This window comes from Elgaria multicarinata, chromosome 2 (assembly GCF_023053635.1).
Source record: "Elgaria multicarinata webbii isolate HBS135686 ecotype San Diego chromosome 2, rElgMul1.1.pri, whole genome shotgun sequence".
In the NCBI taxonomy this organism is placed as follows: domain Eukaryota; kingdom Metazoa; phylum Chordata; class Lepidosauria; order Squamata; family Anguidae; genus Elgaria; species Elgaria multicarinata.
Genome location: NC_086172.1, coordinates 129,264,014 through 129,281,048, shown reverse-complemented (window position 1 = coordinate 129,281,048; position 17,035 = coordinate 129,264,014). Strand labels below are relative to the sequence as shown.

Below are 17,035 nucleotides of genomic sequence, written 5' to 3'. Positions count from 1 at the left end.
AGAAACAAACTTCAAAGTGATCTTGATAGGCTGGAGTGCTGGGCTGAAAACAACAGAATGAAATTTAATAGGGATAAATGCCAAGTTCTACATTTAGGAAATAGAAACCAAATGCACAGTTACAAGATGGGGGATACTTGGCTCAGCAATACTACAAACGAAAAGGATCTTGGAATTATTGTAGATCGCAAGCTGAATATGAGCCAACAGTGCGATATGGCTGCAAGAAAGGCAAATGCTATTTTGGGCTGCATTAATAGAAGTATAGCTTTCAAATCATGTGAGGTACTGGTTCCTCTCTATTCGGCCCTGGTTAGGCCTCATCTAAAGTATTGTGTCAAGTTCTGGGCTCCACAATTCAAGAAGGATACAGACAAGCTGGAGCATGTTCAGAGGAGGGCAACCAGGATGATCAGGGGTCTGGAAACAGAGCCCTGTGAAGAGAGACTGAAAGAACTGGGCATGTTTAGCCTGGAGAAGAGAAGATTGAGGGGAGACATGATAGCACTCTTCAAATACTTAAAAGGTTGTCACACAGAGGAGGGCCAGGATCTCTTCTCGATCCTCCCAGAGTGCAGGACATGGAATAACGGGCTCAAGTTAAAGGAAGCCAGATTCCAGCTGGACATCAGGAAAAACTTCCTGACTGTTAGAGCAGTATGACAATGGAATCATTTGCCTGGTGAGGTTGTGGGCTCTCCCACACTAGAGGCCTTCAAGAGGCAGCTGGATCACCATCTGTCAGGGATGCTTTAGGGTGGATTCCTGCATTGAGCAGGGGGTTGGACTCGATGGCCTTGTAGGCCCCTTCCAACTCTGCTATTCTATGATTCTATGATTCTATGAACCCGGTAAGGGACCAAAGGGGAGGGGGGCCTTACCTGCGTCCGTCCGTGGTCCGTCGGCTTCTTCAATTGAGCCCGCGGTTCAACCAGGAAGTCTGGGCCACAAGTGCGGCCCAGACTTCCTGGTTGAACCGCAGGCTCAATTGAAGAAGCCGACAGACCGCAGACGGACGCAGGTAAGGGAGAGGAGGGGGGGTTACCGGGCCCTGCCGCTGTCGCCGCATGGGCGACAGCGACAGCGGCAGGGCCCGGTAAACCCCACTTACCTTTCTGGCAGAGCTCCGGATTGAGGCGAAGGATCCGCCTTCACCTCGATCCTCTTCACCACCCTCCGTCGGCCCCCCAATCCTCTTCGCCTCCGCCTTAAGGGCAGGCGAAGCCCCCCGCTCTGCTCCTGCTTCTCCAGTTCGAGAAGAAGCGGAGCACATCCCTAGTAATATTGGTGGTAGAGAGTACTTTTTCTGCAGCCACACTTAAGATAGAAACAACTGAAAGCTTTAAACTGGAGCTTTTTTCAACATTATCAGGCAACTTCTTGATCCCATTGAAACAAGCCACGTTAAGTAGGCAAAAGTGAAACCAAAACCAGCACTGCACAGGAAGAGGGGAAAAAAATACCCAACTTCCTGCATTAACTATTTAATGGTTTTCAACCAGCCATTTTCTCTCCCTCATTACTGGGGTTCTATGTAATGATTGAAGCTTATTGCAACAATTTGGAGAAATATTTCACCATGATGTGGTTGATTTGGCATACAGCCTTTTCTGGTCACAACCCACAGGTTCAGAGTGAGTTGGGAAGGATTTAAGGATAGGCTTACTTAGTGAGAACTCTGAGGCTTCTTAATGGAGCCAACCAGCTTGAGAGGAAAAGTTACCCTGAGGTCCTGGAATCTTCATAGAATCTAAAGCTTCTTAGCTGTGGAGATGAGGTAGTCAGTTGCCTCCTTTGCATATCTTTAATGTGAGCAGGTGAGGAAAAGCTCGGATCAGTTAATGGACAGATCTGGCATCTGGAGCCAGGGTAGACTCACCCATTTAAGGAAAGCAATATGAAAGGTGTCCTCCCAGCTGAGAGGTGTTCGTAGCTCAGTGGTAGAGCATATGCTTTAGATGCAGAAGGTCAACAGTTCAATCCCTGGCATCTCCAGGTAGGCCTAGTTAATAATCCTGCGTGAATCCCTAGAACTGCTACAAATCAGGCCTAATCTACACCAAGCTGCATATTGCAGTATGAAAGTTGTATATAAAAGGCAGGAGCCAGAGTACTGCTTTATAGTGCTATTGAAGTGCACTGACAACTGCTGGGGCCCATTGACACATACCATATACCACTTTCATAGTGCTATATCCTGCTTGGTGTAGATTAGGCCTATATGTTGACAATACTGAACTAGATGGACTAATGGCTTGACTGAGTATAAGGCAACTTTCTATGTTCCTGCAGATTGTAAGCCTATGCGGCAGGGTCTTGCTATTTACTGTTTTACTCTGTACAGCACCATGTACATTGATGGTGCTATATAAATAAATAATAATAATAATTCAGTGTTAGGTGATCTGCACTGTTGAGTGGAATTTGTTGCTAATATGTTTGTGCTTGTTACAGATCCCAGCTAAATTAAATAAAACTTGATTAATCCCATTTACTTTCTTATGTCTTCATATTCTCTCTCTCTCTGTGTGTAGCAATGCTTATTATCTGATATCTGCTTACTTACAGGACATGAAGGCAATGGTGCTCTGACTGTGGCCTTAGCTAGACCAGGCTTTATCACGAGGTGAACCCCGGGATCGTCCTTGTGCATCCACATGATGCACAGGGGATCCCGAGATCAGGGAGGGATCATCCCTCCCTTGCCCCGGGATAGAGCCTTCGCCTTTGGGCCCGCTTTTTCTGCAGTATCAGGCTGAGCCCAAGACCGCAGAACGTGTGGTCTGTTGCCACGGTTTGACCCAGCTCCATGCAATTCCTTGCCAGGAGCCACGCCCATCGGGGATAGGGTGAGGGGAGCGGGGAAATTAAGTTAAATTTTAAAAAACCCTACCTTTAGCACACGAGCGTTCGTGCACTCCGTCTCCTCTAAAAATAAAAAATAGTTGGCGCGGCGCCTCTCTTCCTGAGGTCGTCGCGCCTCACGTGTAAATGGAGGAGGGATCTTGCATTAATCGCAATGCGAGATCTTCCCTCCTCCATCGTGGACTATCAGGTAGGTCTAGCTACGGCCATCGTACATCCTCAGTACCTGCTCTTCAGAGATCTTTGACTGTGGACATGCCATGCAGCAAACACAGGCATTCAGGAAGGCCTCTTTGCACAATCCGCTCTGAAACTGTAGTACAGTGAAATTGTCTTTCTGCTCTCTGCCAAAATTGGTTCTGCTCATTCCTGACAAGCACCGCTTGCTTTCCATTCAACCACCACAAGGACAAGGACAACTCTGGGGAGGCTAACATCTCTCTCCAAGAGATCTTGCACCATTTCAATTACTGTTTCTGTATATTATTTTCATCTCCCTATTCTACTTATCATTCTAAGGTTTCAAGAACTTTTGGGCACACTACTCCCCAACAACAGCTGAGGTGACTAAAATACCCTTCCTTCCTTACCTCCTCTGCTAGCGAGGGTGAAGAGGACAGAGAGATTCTACACTGTTAAATGCCTCTGTCCCTTCTTTCCCCAAGGTAAATTCTTGCAGTATTTCTACTTGTTAATAACATCTTTCCAATGGTCTGTAGTTCTGCCTTCTTACTTTTGGATCCAATGGAAATGTGAGGCAAACATTTTCTCCAAGCTGGATTTTGGAAACATCAAAGAGAACAGTGAGGAGATGGTAGTCCATGAGGCAGTTGTTTTCGTCATGAACAATCAGCTCTAAAACATTCTAAGGACAGAAAGAAAGTTATAAAATCAGGTCTTGATTCTGGAGGGACACAAGCCCAAAGGAGCTAGAGAAGTGTGTGTGTGAGTAAGTGAGTGAGAGAGAGAGAGAGAGAGAGAATTGACAAAAACTATAATTTTTTAAAATTAGAATTATATATGGAATCTTATGGTTAAAACCTAGAACTAGGTTTATAGCTTGAACCCACAGATTCATACAGCTTATGCAATTAGTTAATTAATTATGCAATTAATTTCCCACCTCCCCCCCCCCCAAATTCAATGCAAGTGGATTCGGTTCATTGTTTTCTGCTGCTAGTCTACTGTAATTCTACTGGAGCAACTTAGATTGGTATTGGTGTAGCTAGCTCTGTGAGAAAGATATGCATAAATGGCCTTGGGATTGTCCAAAACTCAAGTGCTGCAATAAATTCTGGTATGCTTAAAGGAGGACTCCTACATTGAGCAGGGGTTGGAATCAATGGCTTTATAGGCCCCTTCCTACTCTACTATTCTATGATTGTTGAAATAATTTAGAACTTTTTGTCAGACAGAACAAAAAGTATAGTAAAACTGTAATGTGTTTTTGCAAGAAGCCAAGTAGACATAAATGGATTATGGACAGCCAGAATATTGACCAACCTTAGACCTTCAGATATTTGGAAGTCTTGCTGCATGAGCATATGACATGGAAACAGCATAAATGTGGGCATTGCAATTGTTGTCCACAATCTGTTCAAACTCAGGAATTTCATAATCCTACTGATAAGAAATATTCATTGAGATCCTTCACCACTTGTGCTACATCAAATGTTATTGATGTCGTAAGTGTCCTTGTCCTAAACTATACGTAGGTCAAACTTCTCGACCACTTAGAATCAGAATTTCTGAACATAAGAGCCGAATTCACAATCTAATGATGGAAGTTCCATTGACCTCTCATTTTCAACAGTTTCATCAATCGCCTGATTCTTTAAGTTTCTTTGTATTAGAACATATTCAACACAGGCCATTTAAACATATCTGTTTATCCAAAGTTTTATCTAAAAGAGAGGCTTTCTGGATTTATAGGTTAAATACATTGACACCTATAAGTCTCAATGATAAATTACACTTTTCATCTTATCTTTAAATGCTTTCTTATAATGGTTTTGCTAATGACATCTGACTAGAATTTGTTCCTTCGTTCTCTTTATATTCATTGTCACCTCGTTCACCAAATTGCTAATCTGCTAACTAACCAGTTTATTATACTTAATGGCAATTTTTCAATTTACCTCTTTAAAACATTTCAGTCTGACAGCCTATTTGTGCTCTCACATTGGACCTCATTAACCTTAACGCAATAGTGATTCTGTGATCACACCTACTTAATTGCTTCTAACATATTACTTATATATTGGCACTCCTTTCACTTGACATTCACATCCTCCCACTGGTTAAGGAATAGCACAAGTTTAAGGAGGCTCTTTAGGCAAGTTATCTGTTATCATTGTTTTCCAGTAGAAAAAAAAACTTTGTTAAAAACAGAACTGTGAATTTATTCTCACCAACTATATGTTATCAGGTGAAAATATACATCTTTCTGTTTACTCAATGCAGCATGGTGGCCTATTCCAAACTACATAAAAATCCTATTTAGGAAGGTAATAATTTTATTTACCTCATAACAATCTATGACTTTTTCAGATTTTTTTGAATAACCATACAGGAATATTTATTTGCCTTTACTCTATACTTTAGTGCTTACTCTCCACGAGTGCAAAGCGTCTTTTATCATCTTTACTGTAATGTGCTGTTTACTGACGAAGCTTTGAAATGGATAACACATTCCGAAGTTGCTGTCTCTGGCCGTTGCTAGACAAGGAGTTAGCGTGGTGTGAGGCCCGGTCTCCCTGCTGTGCATCTATATGACGCACAGGGGATCCCGGGGTCAGGCCGGGCTAAGTCCTCCATTGACCCGGGATAAGCGGATCCGCTTATGGCCCAGCTTTTCCGCAGCCCCAGGCTGAGGAAGGTCTAGCAGTGTCCGTGGCTTTTCCCAGCTACTCACTTACTCAAGAGTAGCTGGGAGAAGCCACACACTGGGCACAGCATTCCATAGGAGCGCTGTGCCCATCAGGCCGGGGGGGGGAATCACAGGGGGGGAGATGGGGGCCGGGGGAAAGAGCGGACCCGGCAGGAGAGAGGGGAGAAGAAGAACGGGGACAGGCATGGGGGATGGGGGGAAGAAGAATGGGGACAGGCATGGTGGGCGGGGACAGGGCATGGTGAGCGGGGACAGGGCATGGAGGATGGGGGGAGTATTGGAATCCTGGAATGGATCCTGTTTTGTATTTTCCACTATTTTTACTGTTACCCGGGGACCTGGCAGAAGTGAGGATTCAGCAGAACACTTAAAGGTCAACGGTGCAGCTGGACACTAATTGTATAATTGAATTATTGCCTGGGACTGTATTTGCATTAATTGGTCAATTAGTGATTGCATCAGATGTACAGGATTTATTATAAAAGTAGCTGTGTTTTGTAAGGTACCTTCCCTTCTCTCAAGTTACTCCAACTCGATGTATGCTGTGTAATTTGAACGTCTGTGAGTATATTTGTATATAATGTGCCATTGCTAAATTATTTATATCTGTCAGTAAAGGATTACTTTTAACCATACCAAGAAATCCTTTGTCTCATTGTGTTTTGCTGTTATAGCTGAGCCGCTGCTATTACTGCTACAAATATTAGTTCAAGCCTGTGCGGCCCAAACAGGTTAATGAGTTTCAGAACTAACACTCTGAACATCCTGAACTAATAATTTTCCAACAAGGAGAAGAACGGGGACAGGCATGGCGGATGGGGACAGGGCATGGCAAGCAGGGACGGGGACAGGGGATGGCGAGCGGGGGGAAGACGAGTGAGAAAGCAGGCAGGGGGCATCAGGCATTGTGTGGGGTAAATCAGGGGCAGGGGGAGCAGGAAACCCTTTATTTTTTTAAAAAAAATACTTACTGTTCTGTTGGTGCACTCCTGCACACATGGCCCTTTAAGGAAAAAAAATGGAGGACGCGACGGGGCTTCCCTCGGCCCCGTTGCGTCTAGCGCGGCCTGGCCCCTCCTCCCACACAGATTACCTGGTAGGTCTAGCAAGGCCCCCAATTACATTTTACTTGTGTTTTGTCATTGTCTGAACACAGCCAAAGAGTTCAGTCAACATGATTAATTACTGAATTTGTGCCTTACTTTGACCTTCTTCTGTATCCTGAAGCAGAAAGTTTCATTCCACTTTGGATTGTTACAGTCCTTAATAGTCTTAGTCCAGGACTTTTTAAATGAAGCCGTTGGCAGAAACAAGCTCACATAGCAATCAGACTGGCTAACTGTTTGAAAAAGGAACAAGTTAAGCAGGATTCGTAGGACACATTCTAACATTGTTAATATCAAACATAGTTTACAACAAGAAAATACATAAAATCTAAGACTTTTGTTCTTCATCATATCCCATCTCTGTGCTCATGATGAAACTTGGTGCCCTTCAGATGCTTTGGACCAGCGGTCTCCAAGCTTTTTGCATCAGTGAACAGATTAGGAATTTTGAGGGAGCGTTATGTGTGCTCTCACAAAATGGTTGCCATGGGAGGCATGCCTATTAATAAAATGACTCCCATCTGATTAATAAAATGGCTCCCAAAACACTCAGTTTCCCAGAAGGCAAATTGGTGAGATTAAAAAAGTTTAGACTACAAATCCTAGCATTCCTGACCACTGGCCATGCTGGCTGGGGCTAATGGCAGTTGAAGTCCAAAACATCTGGAGGGCACTAGGTTGGGGAAAGCTGGTTTAGACCATAAAAACCTGTAACATCACATTTATACAACATTTATATACCACTCCACATCTAAACAGACTCTGTAGTGGCAAAGCACATAAGCACAACTGGAACAATTTTGTCTGCTATGCAGCTGCAATCAGTGAATGTTGTTAGGAGTCTGATGTATTGCACTTTCTCAGAGCATGCACAGAGTGCAAGCACACGTTAGCAGAGATAGAGGTCACTGGCTCTGAGATTGAGCCAGTGATGGCTTCTTCCCAAATACAAGGAAGTATGGAGTGGTATTAATTGCTGTGCTCCAAAGCCTGTTCACAATGTAATTGGCTGTAAGCAGTGTTTCACTTCAAATTGGGTGTGTTGCTTAAAACAGAATATACATCTTTAGAACTTCTTAGTCCCTTGGGCAACATTTCATAGAGATTGTTCTTTAGCACACTTAATGCCAAAACTTTATCATCTTTGAGCACTTTACATTTCTTGTTGGAAAACAAAACGCTGTATCCTGCATTGTCTAAACAAGACACACTCAACAAGTTATGCTCTAAACTTGGCACACACAGTACTTTGTTTACATTCTCACTCAAGCACGGAATGAAAACAGGTCTTTCTCTAGTCACGGCTGACACCTTGCCATCAGCTAAAGTAACACAGTCCCGGCTGGTAGAATGTAAACTTGTAAACAACCCCCTTTTGTTCACAATATGCTGACTGGAACCACTGTCCATCAGCTATGTGCTCTTTGGGTCATTTTCAGCAGCTTTGACTACAGAGGTTTTGCAGTTTTTTTCTTGCTTGTTTCAGCTTTCCTCTCTGTCTGGTTTGGGCAATTTCTCTGCAGATGCCCAGTGGAACCGCAACAAAAACAGTGTCTAACTGCAAACACTTTCTCTTTATCTTCGCAAGCTGCTTGTTTGGTGGGCATACCTCTTGGTTTGGCAGTCTGCCTCTCAAGCTTTTTTTGTTCTTCTTCCAGCAGCCGTCTGGTAAGATAGCGTAGCATCAGCTCATTCTCATGCATAGCTTCCAAACTCATAACGAGGCTATCCCACGAATCATCTAGTGAGCTGAGAATGACATGTACTTTATGGGACTCATTAAAAGTCATGCCACACTCCTCCAGGTCTGCAAACAGTTGCCTCATCATGTTGTTAGATCAATGTTCTTTTCACCCAAGGACGAGATCCAAACAGCCCTTAAGCAGTTTGCCTCATCATGTTGAGGTGTTCAGACACTCTGGAACCTGGCTGCAGTTGCACTCTGTACAGCTTCCACGTTAACGTGACCTTGCTCGCTGCTGTGTCTCTCACATAAATCTGAGAGTTTTCCAGCATTCTTGTGCAGACACCAGTCCTCTAACATGAACAAGCTGATTGTCTTCCAAACACAAAATAATGCTAGCCAGAGCTTTCTCTATGCTTCTCTGTTTCTCTTCATCTGGCTGGGCTGGGGGATTACTGACGACCTTCCATAAATCCTCCCTTCGGAGATACTGCTCCATCTTAACACTCTATGCCAGATAGTTGCTCTCATTCAAGCGGCTCAGGGGCAAGCCACCCATCACCATACTTGTTGCCATCTCAAGTACTGCACACAGATGTCTTGCTTGCCTTTTCTTAGCCCCTCCTTGGCACACAGCAACGACACTCACCAAACTGCAGATTGAGAAGCCACTTCTTTACTTCCAGGATTCCAACAACACTCTGCTGCCACACAGGAACACCTCTGGACTAGCTGGGCCCATAACCTGTTAGGAGTCTGATGTAATGCACTCCCTCAGAGCATGCACAGAGTGCAAGCACACGTCAGCAGAGATGGAGGTCACTGGCAGCAGGCAGATGTTAACGAAGTGAAAGAATACTCAGACACAGTATTTTGGACTACTAATCTAAGTTTACTTTAAAAGTATTTACATAGAGCATAACATAGTTGAGGAACTTTACACAATAATTCTTCACACAAACTCTCCACACTCTTCAATCACATGTCACATATTAATAGCTTTGTGAGCCAATCATAGTGTCCACATGCAATATGAACACTGGATTGCATCACCGGGATTGTGTTGCTATGCCTCAAGAAAAAAAAACATGGGCAAATGGCCTTGGTCAGAGAGCCATCCAGCTGCACATCCTGGCCGCTCTCAAAGACTTTGAGATAGCTATCTCAGAAGTTGTTACTTTTGTTCTTCAGTTTCAGAAAAACTTCTACTTAGATATGAACAAATCAAATACCTGACAAATGTGTAGGACTGCTTTGATGTAGCCTCTGTAGTGTCTACTAGGCATGTGCTCCGCTCCGATTAGAAGCGTAGAAGCAGGAGCGAATTGGCCTGCTCCGCCTTGCCCAGAGGCGGAGTAGACGCGGACCACGGACCCCTAGAAGCAAGGCGAAGAGAAGCACCCATTTTCGGAGCGATCCTCTTTCCGCGGTCCGATCCGATTGCCATCTTGAAACATTTCGCCCATAGGATTGCATTGCGGAAAAGAAAGGGGGATAGCTGTGTTGTTTTTGAAGCTATCTTTCTGAAAATTCTTGTGCTTAGAGAGTCGTGGATGGGGGTCATTTTGAGCCTACTCTCAGCTCTCTGCATGGTGCGGTTCGTGTACTAGAATTTTTTTAAAAACCGGCAGGAAAAATACCTTTTCCAAAGGGCTGAGGGGCAGAGTCAACTCCCGGTCATGATCACATGATCCCAAAGTTGGAGGAGGGGATAGGCAAAACGGGTAACTTGGGAATCTGGGAACTTCTCTTTCTTAGTCTGAACGGACTTTTCCCAGTGTTTTTTAACACAGTAGCCCCACCAAATGCACAAACACAACCTGAAATCATATACTAAGCCAATAATAAGAGATAGAAAAAGCACAGCACTGCTACCCACCCTAACTTTGGGGAACAACTGAAAAGATGTGGTGCGAGGGGATGAGTTCCCCTAGGGCATGCCATGTGGACGTGCCCTCACTCTCTCCTGTACTTGGAGGGCCATCAGAGCCCTCCAAAGAGAGTAAACCGGTGGAGCAATGCCTATCATGAGTTGAAATGAGAGCTTTACTCCTTAGAGCTCTCGTGGTGGAGCAATGGCTTTCATGAGTTGAACTGACAGCGTTGCTTCTTAAAAGACTGGTCACTAGGACCAGTCAAATTGGCAGCTGCTTCCCTCTCCACTGGGCACGTCCCCCTATTACTGGTAAAAGACAGATATAGCCTTTTTAAAAAAGTTCTTCTTGTTGTTTATTCAGCAACACTGCTGCTTTTAATTCCACCCCCTTCGTTTATTTATTTATTTATTTATTTATTCCATTTTATATGCATTACTGGCTTATCCTTGGCTCACTTCCTTATGCCCCCAGAAATGTCTGCTGCCTGCCTGCCTTCCCTCTCTCCTCCCCTGCCCGCCTTGCAGGGATGTTGTGTGTGTCTGGCTTTGACTCAGGGGAGAAGTCCTTCCTGCGCTCAATTAGACTTTTGGAAGTTCCAAATCCATTTTTCAAGTGTGGAAGAAGATTCATAGGTTTATCTCTACTCCCCAATTCATGGCATGTTGGGATTTCCTTTGAAATGGCCCCATTGAGATGTCTGCAGGTTTAAGCCCCGCCAAAAAACAGGGGATGATGGGATTGCCTTGTACCTTGGCATGATTGTGGGTCTAGATGGCATCTGTGAGTGTGCTCACTTCCCTTTTTTTTTATCTGTCCAAATGTCAGAGAACAGTCCACGTCTGCAAATGGGGTGTTGGATTTTCATAAATTCCTCAAAGATCAGGGGATGATAGGACTGCCTTGAGTCTTGGTGTGCATGTGTATCCCTGGATAAGCTATCAGGGTGGCGAGTTTGAGGTTTCTAACGTGCAAATTGACGGAGCTATCGAAAGGGGTGTGAATGGCGTGTTGGATTTTCATAAATTCCCCAAAAATCAGGGGATGATGGGACTGCCTTGAGTCTGGGCGTGTGTGTGTATCACTGGATAAGCTATCATGGTGGTGAGTTTGAGGTTTCTAACATGCAAATTGACGGAGCTATCGAAAGGGGTGTGAATGGGGTGCCCGATTTTCATAAATTCCCCAAAAATCAGGGGATGATGGGATTGCCTTGAGTCTTGGCGTGCATGTGTATACCTCCATGAGGTGTCATGGTGCCAAACTTGAGGTTTCTAACTTTCACAGAAAAAAGTTGTATACTTTTTTAGCTTAATGCAAGCCTATGGGGGGGGGGGAAACGGAGCTCCGATCCAGATCTGGAGCTCCGCAGCGGAGCGGAACAGACATGGGCGGAGTGGGGGCGGAGCGAAGTGGCCCGATCCGCAAATCGCAGATCTGGAAGAGAAGCGGAGCGGGGGGTCCGTGCACACCCCTAGTGTCTACATAGAGGTACTCTGAAGTGCCTTTAGGACTCAGTATAGGTGGGCTGTCACACTCAGACCCCTCCAGTCAAGTGACAATTTTATGGAAGACTTCTCTTATCTGAAAGCTCCATAAATACCAAACGTGATCCAGAACTGCTGCGCCAGTATGACATTTTAAGCCAGCTCAATATGCCAATGCAATGCCACAGAAGCTGACATTATCTGCAGCATCCAAATAATATGACTCACAGCTGTAGATTGTCTTGATGCTCATAAAACCAAATTTCAAAAGGTTACACTGACTTATGGGTGTGTATATTAGGGGTGTGCACGGACCCCCCGCTCCGCTTCACTTGCAGATCCGCCATTTTTCGGATCAGGCCGCTCCGCCCCGCCCCTGCTCCGCCCACTTCCGCTCCGCTCCGGATCCGGATCAGAGCTCCGTTTTTTCCCCCCTATAGGCTTGCATTGAAAGCTAAAAAATTATACAACTTTTTTTCTGTTCAAGTTAGAAACCTCACGTTTGGCACCTTGACCCCTCATGGGGGTATACACACGCACGCCAAGTTTCAAAGCAATCCCATCATCCCCTGATTTTTGGGGAATTTTTGAAAATCGGGCACCCCATTCACACCCCTTTCGATAGCTCCGTCAATTTGCACGTTAGAAACCTCAAACACGCCACCATGAAAGCTTATCCAGGGATACATACGCATGCCAAGACTCAAGGCAGTCCCATCATCCCCTGATTTTTTGGGAATTTATGAAAATCCAACACCCCTTTCCATAGCTCCGTCAATTTTGCACGTTAAAAAAAAACCTCAAACTCACCACCATGACAGCTTATCCAGGGATACATACACACGCCGAGACTCAAGGCAGTCCCATCATCCCCTGTTTTTTGGCAGGGCTTAAACCTGCAAAATTTGGAACTTCCAAAACTCCAAGTGAGCGCAGGAAGGACTTCTCCCCTGAGTCAAAGCCACACACACACAACATCCCTGCGAGGTGGGCAGGGGAGGAGGGAGGGAAGGCAGGCAGGCATGCAGCTGGCATTTCTGGGGACATAAGGAAGTGAGCCAAGGATAAGCCAGTAATGCATATAAAATGGAATAAATCAATCAATAAACAAAGGAGGGGTGGAATTAAAAGCAGCAGTGTTGCTCAATAAACAGCAAGAAGAATTTTTTAAAAAGGCTATATCTGTCTTTTACCAGCAATAGGGGGACGTGCCCGGGGGAGGGGGAAGTAGCTGCCAGTTCAACTCAAGACAGCCATTGCTTCACCAACAGCTCTGAGATTGAGAAGTAAACGCTCACTTCAACTCATAACAGGCATCGCTCCACCACTAAGAAGTAAACGCTCACTTCGACTCATGATAGGCATTGCTCCACCGTTTTACTCTCTTTGGAAGGCTCTAATGGCCTTCCAGTGCAGGAGAGAGTGGGGGCATGTCCACGATGAGATGCCCTAGGGGAGCTCAGCCCCTTGCACCACATCTTTTCAGTTGTTCCCCAAAGTTAGGGTGGGTAGCAGTGCTGTGTTTCTATCTCTTATTCTTGGCTTAGTATATGATTTCAGGTTGTGTTTGTGCATTTGGTGGGGCTACTGTGTTAAAAAACACTGGGAAAAGTCCGTTCACATGAAGAAAGAGAAGTTTCCCAGAATCCCAAGTTACCCGTTTTGCCTATGCCCTCCTCTAACTTTGGGATCATGTGATCATGACCGGGAGCTGACTCTGCCCCTCAGCCCTTTGAAAAAGGTATTTTTCCCGCCGATTTTTTTAAAAATTCTAGCGCGCGACCCGCACGACGCAGAGAGGTGAGAGTAGTCTCAAAATGACCCCCATCCACGACTCTCTGTGCACAAGAATTTTCAGAACGATAGCTTAAAAATCAACCCAGTTATCCCCGATTGTTTTCCACAATGCAATCCTATGGGCGAAATGTTTCAAGATGGCGACCGGAGCGCTCCGCCTGAAAGAGGAGCTCCGAAAAATGGCCGCTTCTCTTCGCCTTGCTTCTAGGGGTCCGCGGTCCGCTTCTACTCCGCCTCTGGGTAAGGCGGAGCAGGCCAATCCGCTACTGCTTCTCCGCTCCTAATCGGAGTGGAGCACATGCCTAGTGTATATGTCAAAAAGTGGTTTTGATCAAATGCATAATTCCATGAGCAATACATCTCACCACTCACTTCCATCTAAAAGTGCCTGCAGACAAATATGTTGTTTATCCACCTTACACCGACAGAGATAGGGTGGTTTTACAAATCTAATGAATAAACAAATGTCTACTTTCCCAATTGCTTTTTTCATCCTTCAGCACAATTCAGAAACAAAACACCCATTAGCATATCTTTTATTTGCTATTTTGCCAGTTGCACAATATATGTCAAAAGCAAGCCTATATCAAGAAGAAATAATGATTTAAACACAGTATTTTCATTTCCTTATGGAACATCATTATGTCTGATTTTTAAAGTTACTTTAAGTCAGCAGGTTAAACCATCTACCACAGGCATAAAATCCGCCTACTCTCTGTTCTTTAACTCCACCTATCTTGTGCTAAGGGGGTGGGGGTGGGGGTGGGGCTTTCAGATCATTGTGGCTTTTGCAAGGCATAGTTTAAGCAGTTTGCCTTTGTGGCTAAGTCTGTAAATGATAGGTTAAGTTATGATGTTAAAAATTAGCGCTGTTTGCCTATGCATGTAGCAGCAGGATCTCAAAGTAATTAAAATCACTTGGAGTAGGATCCAGATTTAAGCTGGACCAGATACAAAAGAAGGCAGGGCTCCTGCAGCTTTAACTGTTGTGATGAAAAGGGAATTTCACCAATGACACCTGCTGAAATTCCCTTTTCCATACAACTGTTAAAGATACAGGAGCCCTGTCCTCCTTTCCCTATGGCCATTTCTACAGCTGCCTTTTTTCCACAGATCATCCCTGTGCATGCAAATGACACACAGGGGATTCCGGGGGCAGGCAGGGATGATCCCTCCATTTTCCTGGGATAATCCTTAGGTGTAGAAAGGGCCAATGGTCACCCTAAACTAGGGTTGTAGTTAAGCTAGGACCATTCTGCTCTCCCCCTCCTTCCTTTCTTCCCTTTCCCCAAAGCCTGCATTTCAGCAGCAGACACGGAGGAGCTACAAAAGGGAGGATTGCTCCTTGAGCCTTCATTGAACTCAAAAGACCCCAGTGCAAAAGAATCTCTGGGAATTATAAAATAGTGTCCAGTGTTTGTCCTACTCAGAGTAGACACATTGAAATGAATAGGATTTAAGTTAAATAGGGTTTAAGTTAGACATCACTAACTTAAGTTTTAGTCATTTCAAGGGGTCTATGAGTAGGATGAACATTGGATACTACCCATACTTTGAGAGGCTTTGGAGCATGTATGTGTGTGTTCTATCCATATTAACAATAAGTTTCCAATAAACACTACATCTTCACAAAGCTCTCCTCAAAAGAGTAGGTAGAATGAACAAGGTAAAACAACAACAGTGAATAATAAACATTAATCTGATGAAGTTTAGACATATCATCTTAGTAGCTTTTCTATGCTTACATGCCCCTGCAACAATTTTGTGGTGCTATCCCAATGGGAATGCTGCTCCATGTCAGGGCAAACTAACAGCTGCTCCACAGAATCCCTAATGGAAGTAAATGTTACCATAGATTTGTGGAAGCACCAAGATACTCACATAAATCCGCCTTTCGTAAATTTTTTATTTGTATAATTTTCACAGACAGCAAATTGCAAGGAGAGACTTCCATCTGTAGAACAAGGGCAAATGAAACATTTATTGAACCATGCATATCTATTGTACCAAATAGGGGTGTGCACGGACCCCCCGCTCCGCTTCACTTGCAGATCCGCCATTTTCCGGATCGGGCCGCTCCGCCCCGCCCCCGCTCCGCCCACTTCCGCTCCGCTCCGCCCGGAGCTCCGGATCCGGATCCGGAGCTCCGTTTCCCCCCCCCCCATAGGCTTGCATTGAAAGCTAAAAAATTATACAACTTTTTTTCTGTTCAAGTTAGAAACCTCATGTTTGGCACCATGACACCTCATGGGGATATACACACGCATGCCAAGTTTCAAAGCAATCCCATCATCCCCTGATTTTTGGCGAATTTTTGAAAATCGGGCACCCCACACACAACATCCCTGCGAGGTGGGCAGGGGAGGAGGGAGGGAAGGCAGGCAGGCATGCAGCTGGCATTTCTGGGGGCATAAGGAAGTGAGCCAAGGATAAGCCAGTAATGCATATAAAATGGAATAAATCAATCAATAAACAAAGGAGGGGTGGAATTAAAAGCAGCAGTGTTGCTCAATAAACAACAAGAAGAACTTTTTTTAAAAGGCTATATCTGTCTTTTACCAGCAATAGGGGGACGTGCCCGGGGGAGGGGGAAGTAGCTGCCAGTTCAAGACACTGACAGCCACAGCTCCGAGAAGAAGTAAAACGCTCACTTCGACTCAGAACAGGCATTGCTCCACCACTGAAAAGTGACCATTCACTTCAACTCATGAGAGGCATTGCTCCACCGTTTTACTCTCTTTGGAAGGCTCTATGGCCTTCCAGTGCAGGAGAGAGTGGGGGCACGTCCACGATGAGATGCCCTAGGGGAGCTCATCCCCTTGCACCACATCGATTCAGTTGTTCACCAAGGTTAGGGTGGGGAGCAGTGCTGTGTTTCTATCTCTTATTCTTGGCTTAGTATATGATTTCAGGTTGTGTTTGTGCATTTGGTGGGGCTACTGTGTTAAAAAACACGGGGAAAAGCCCGTTCAGATGAAGAAAGAGAAGTTTCCCAGAATCCCAAGTTACCTGTTTTGCCTATGCCCTCCTCCAACTTTGGGATCATCATGACCGGGAGCTGACTCTGCCCCTCAGCCCTTTGAAAAAGGTATTTTTCCCGCCGATTTTTTAAAAACTTCTAGCCCGCGACCCGTACGATGCAGAAAGTTGAGAGTGGTCTCAAAATGACCCCCATCCACGACTCTCTGTGCACAAGAATTTTCAGAATGATAGCTTAAACCCCCCCCCAGTTATCCCCGATTCTTTCCCTCAATGCAATCCTATGGGCGAAAAGCCGAAAACGCAGTTTGAGCCGTGCGGTTGACCCGATTTTCACAAAAACATTGCACGTG

At 45.0% G+C, this 17,035-nt stretch overlaps 1 protein-coding gene across 1 annotated transcript in view; it reads right to left on the bottom strand.

The window, feature by feature from the left end:
- The window catches only part of LOC134392915 (cytosolic phospholipase A2 epsilon-like), a 76,523-nt gene that overhangs the window by 52,272 nt on the left and 7,216 nt on the right, over window positions 1–17,035 (bottom strand). The window contains exons 2-4 of the mRNA XM_063117674.1: window positions 15,585–15,657; window positions 6,958–7,094; window positions 3,599–3,640 (exon numbers count right to left, since the gene is read on the bottom strand). Of these exons, the coding sequence (XP_062973744.1) occupies window positions 3,599–3,640; window positions 6,958–7,094; window positions 15,585–15,657 (252 nt within the window). The remainder of the gene's footprint in view (window positions 1–3,598; window positions 3,641–6,957; window positions 7,095–15,584; window positions 15,658–17,035) is intronic.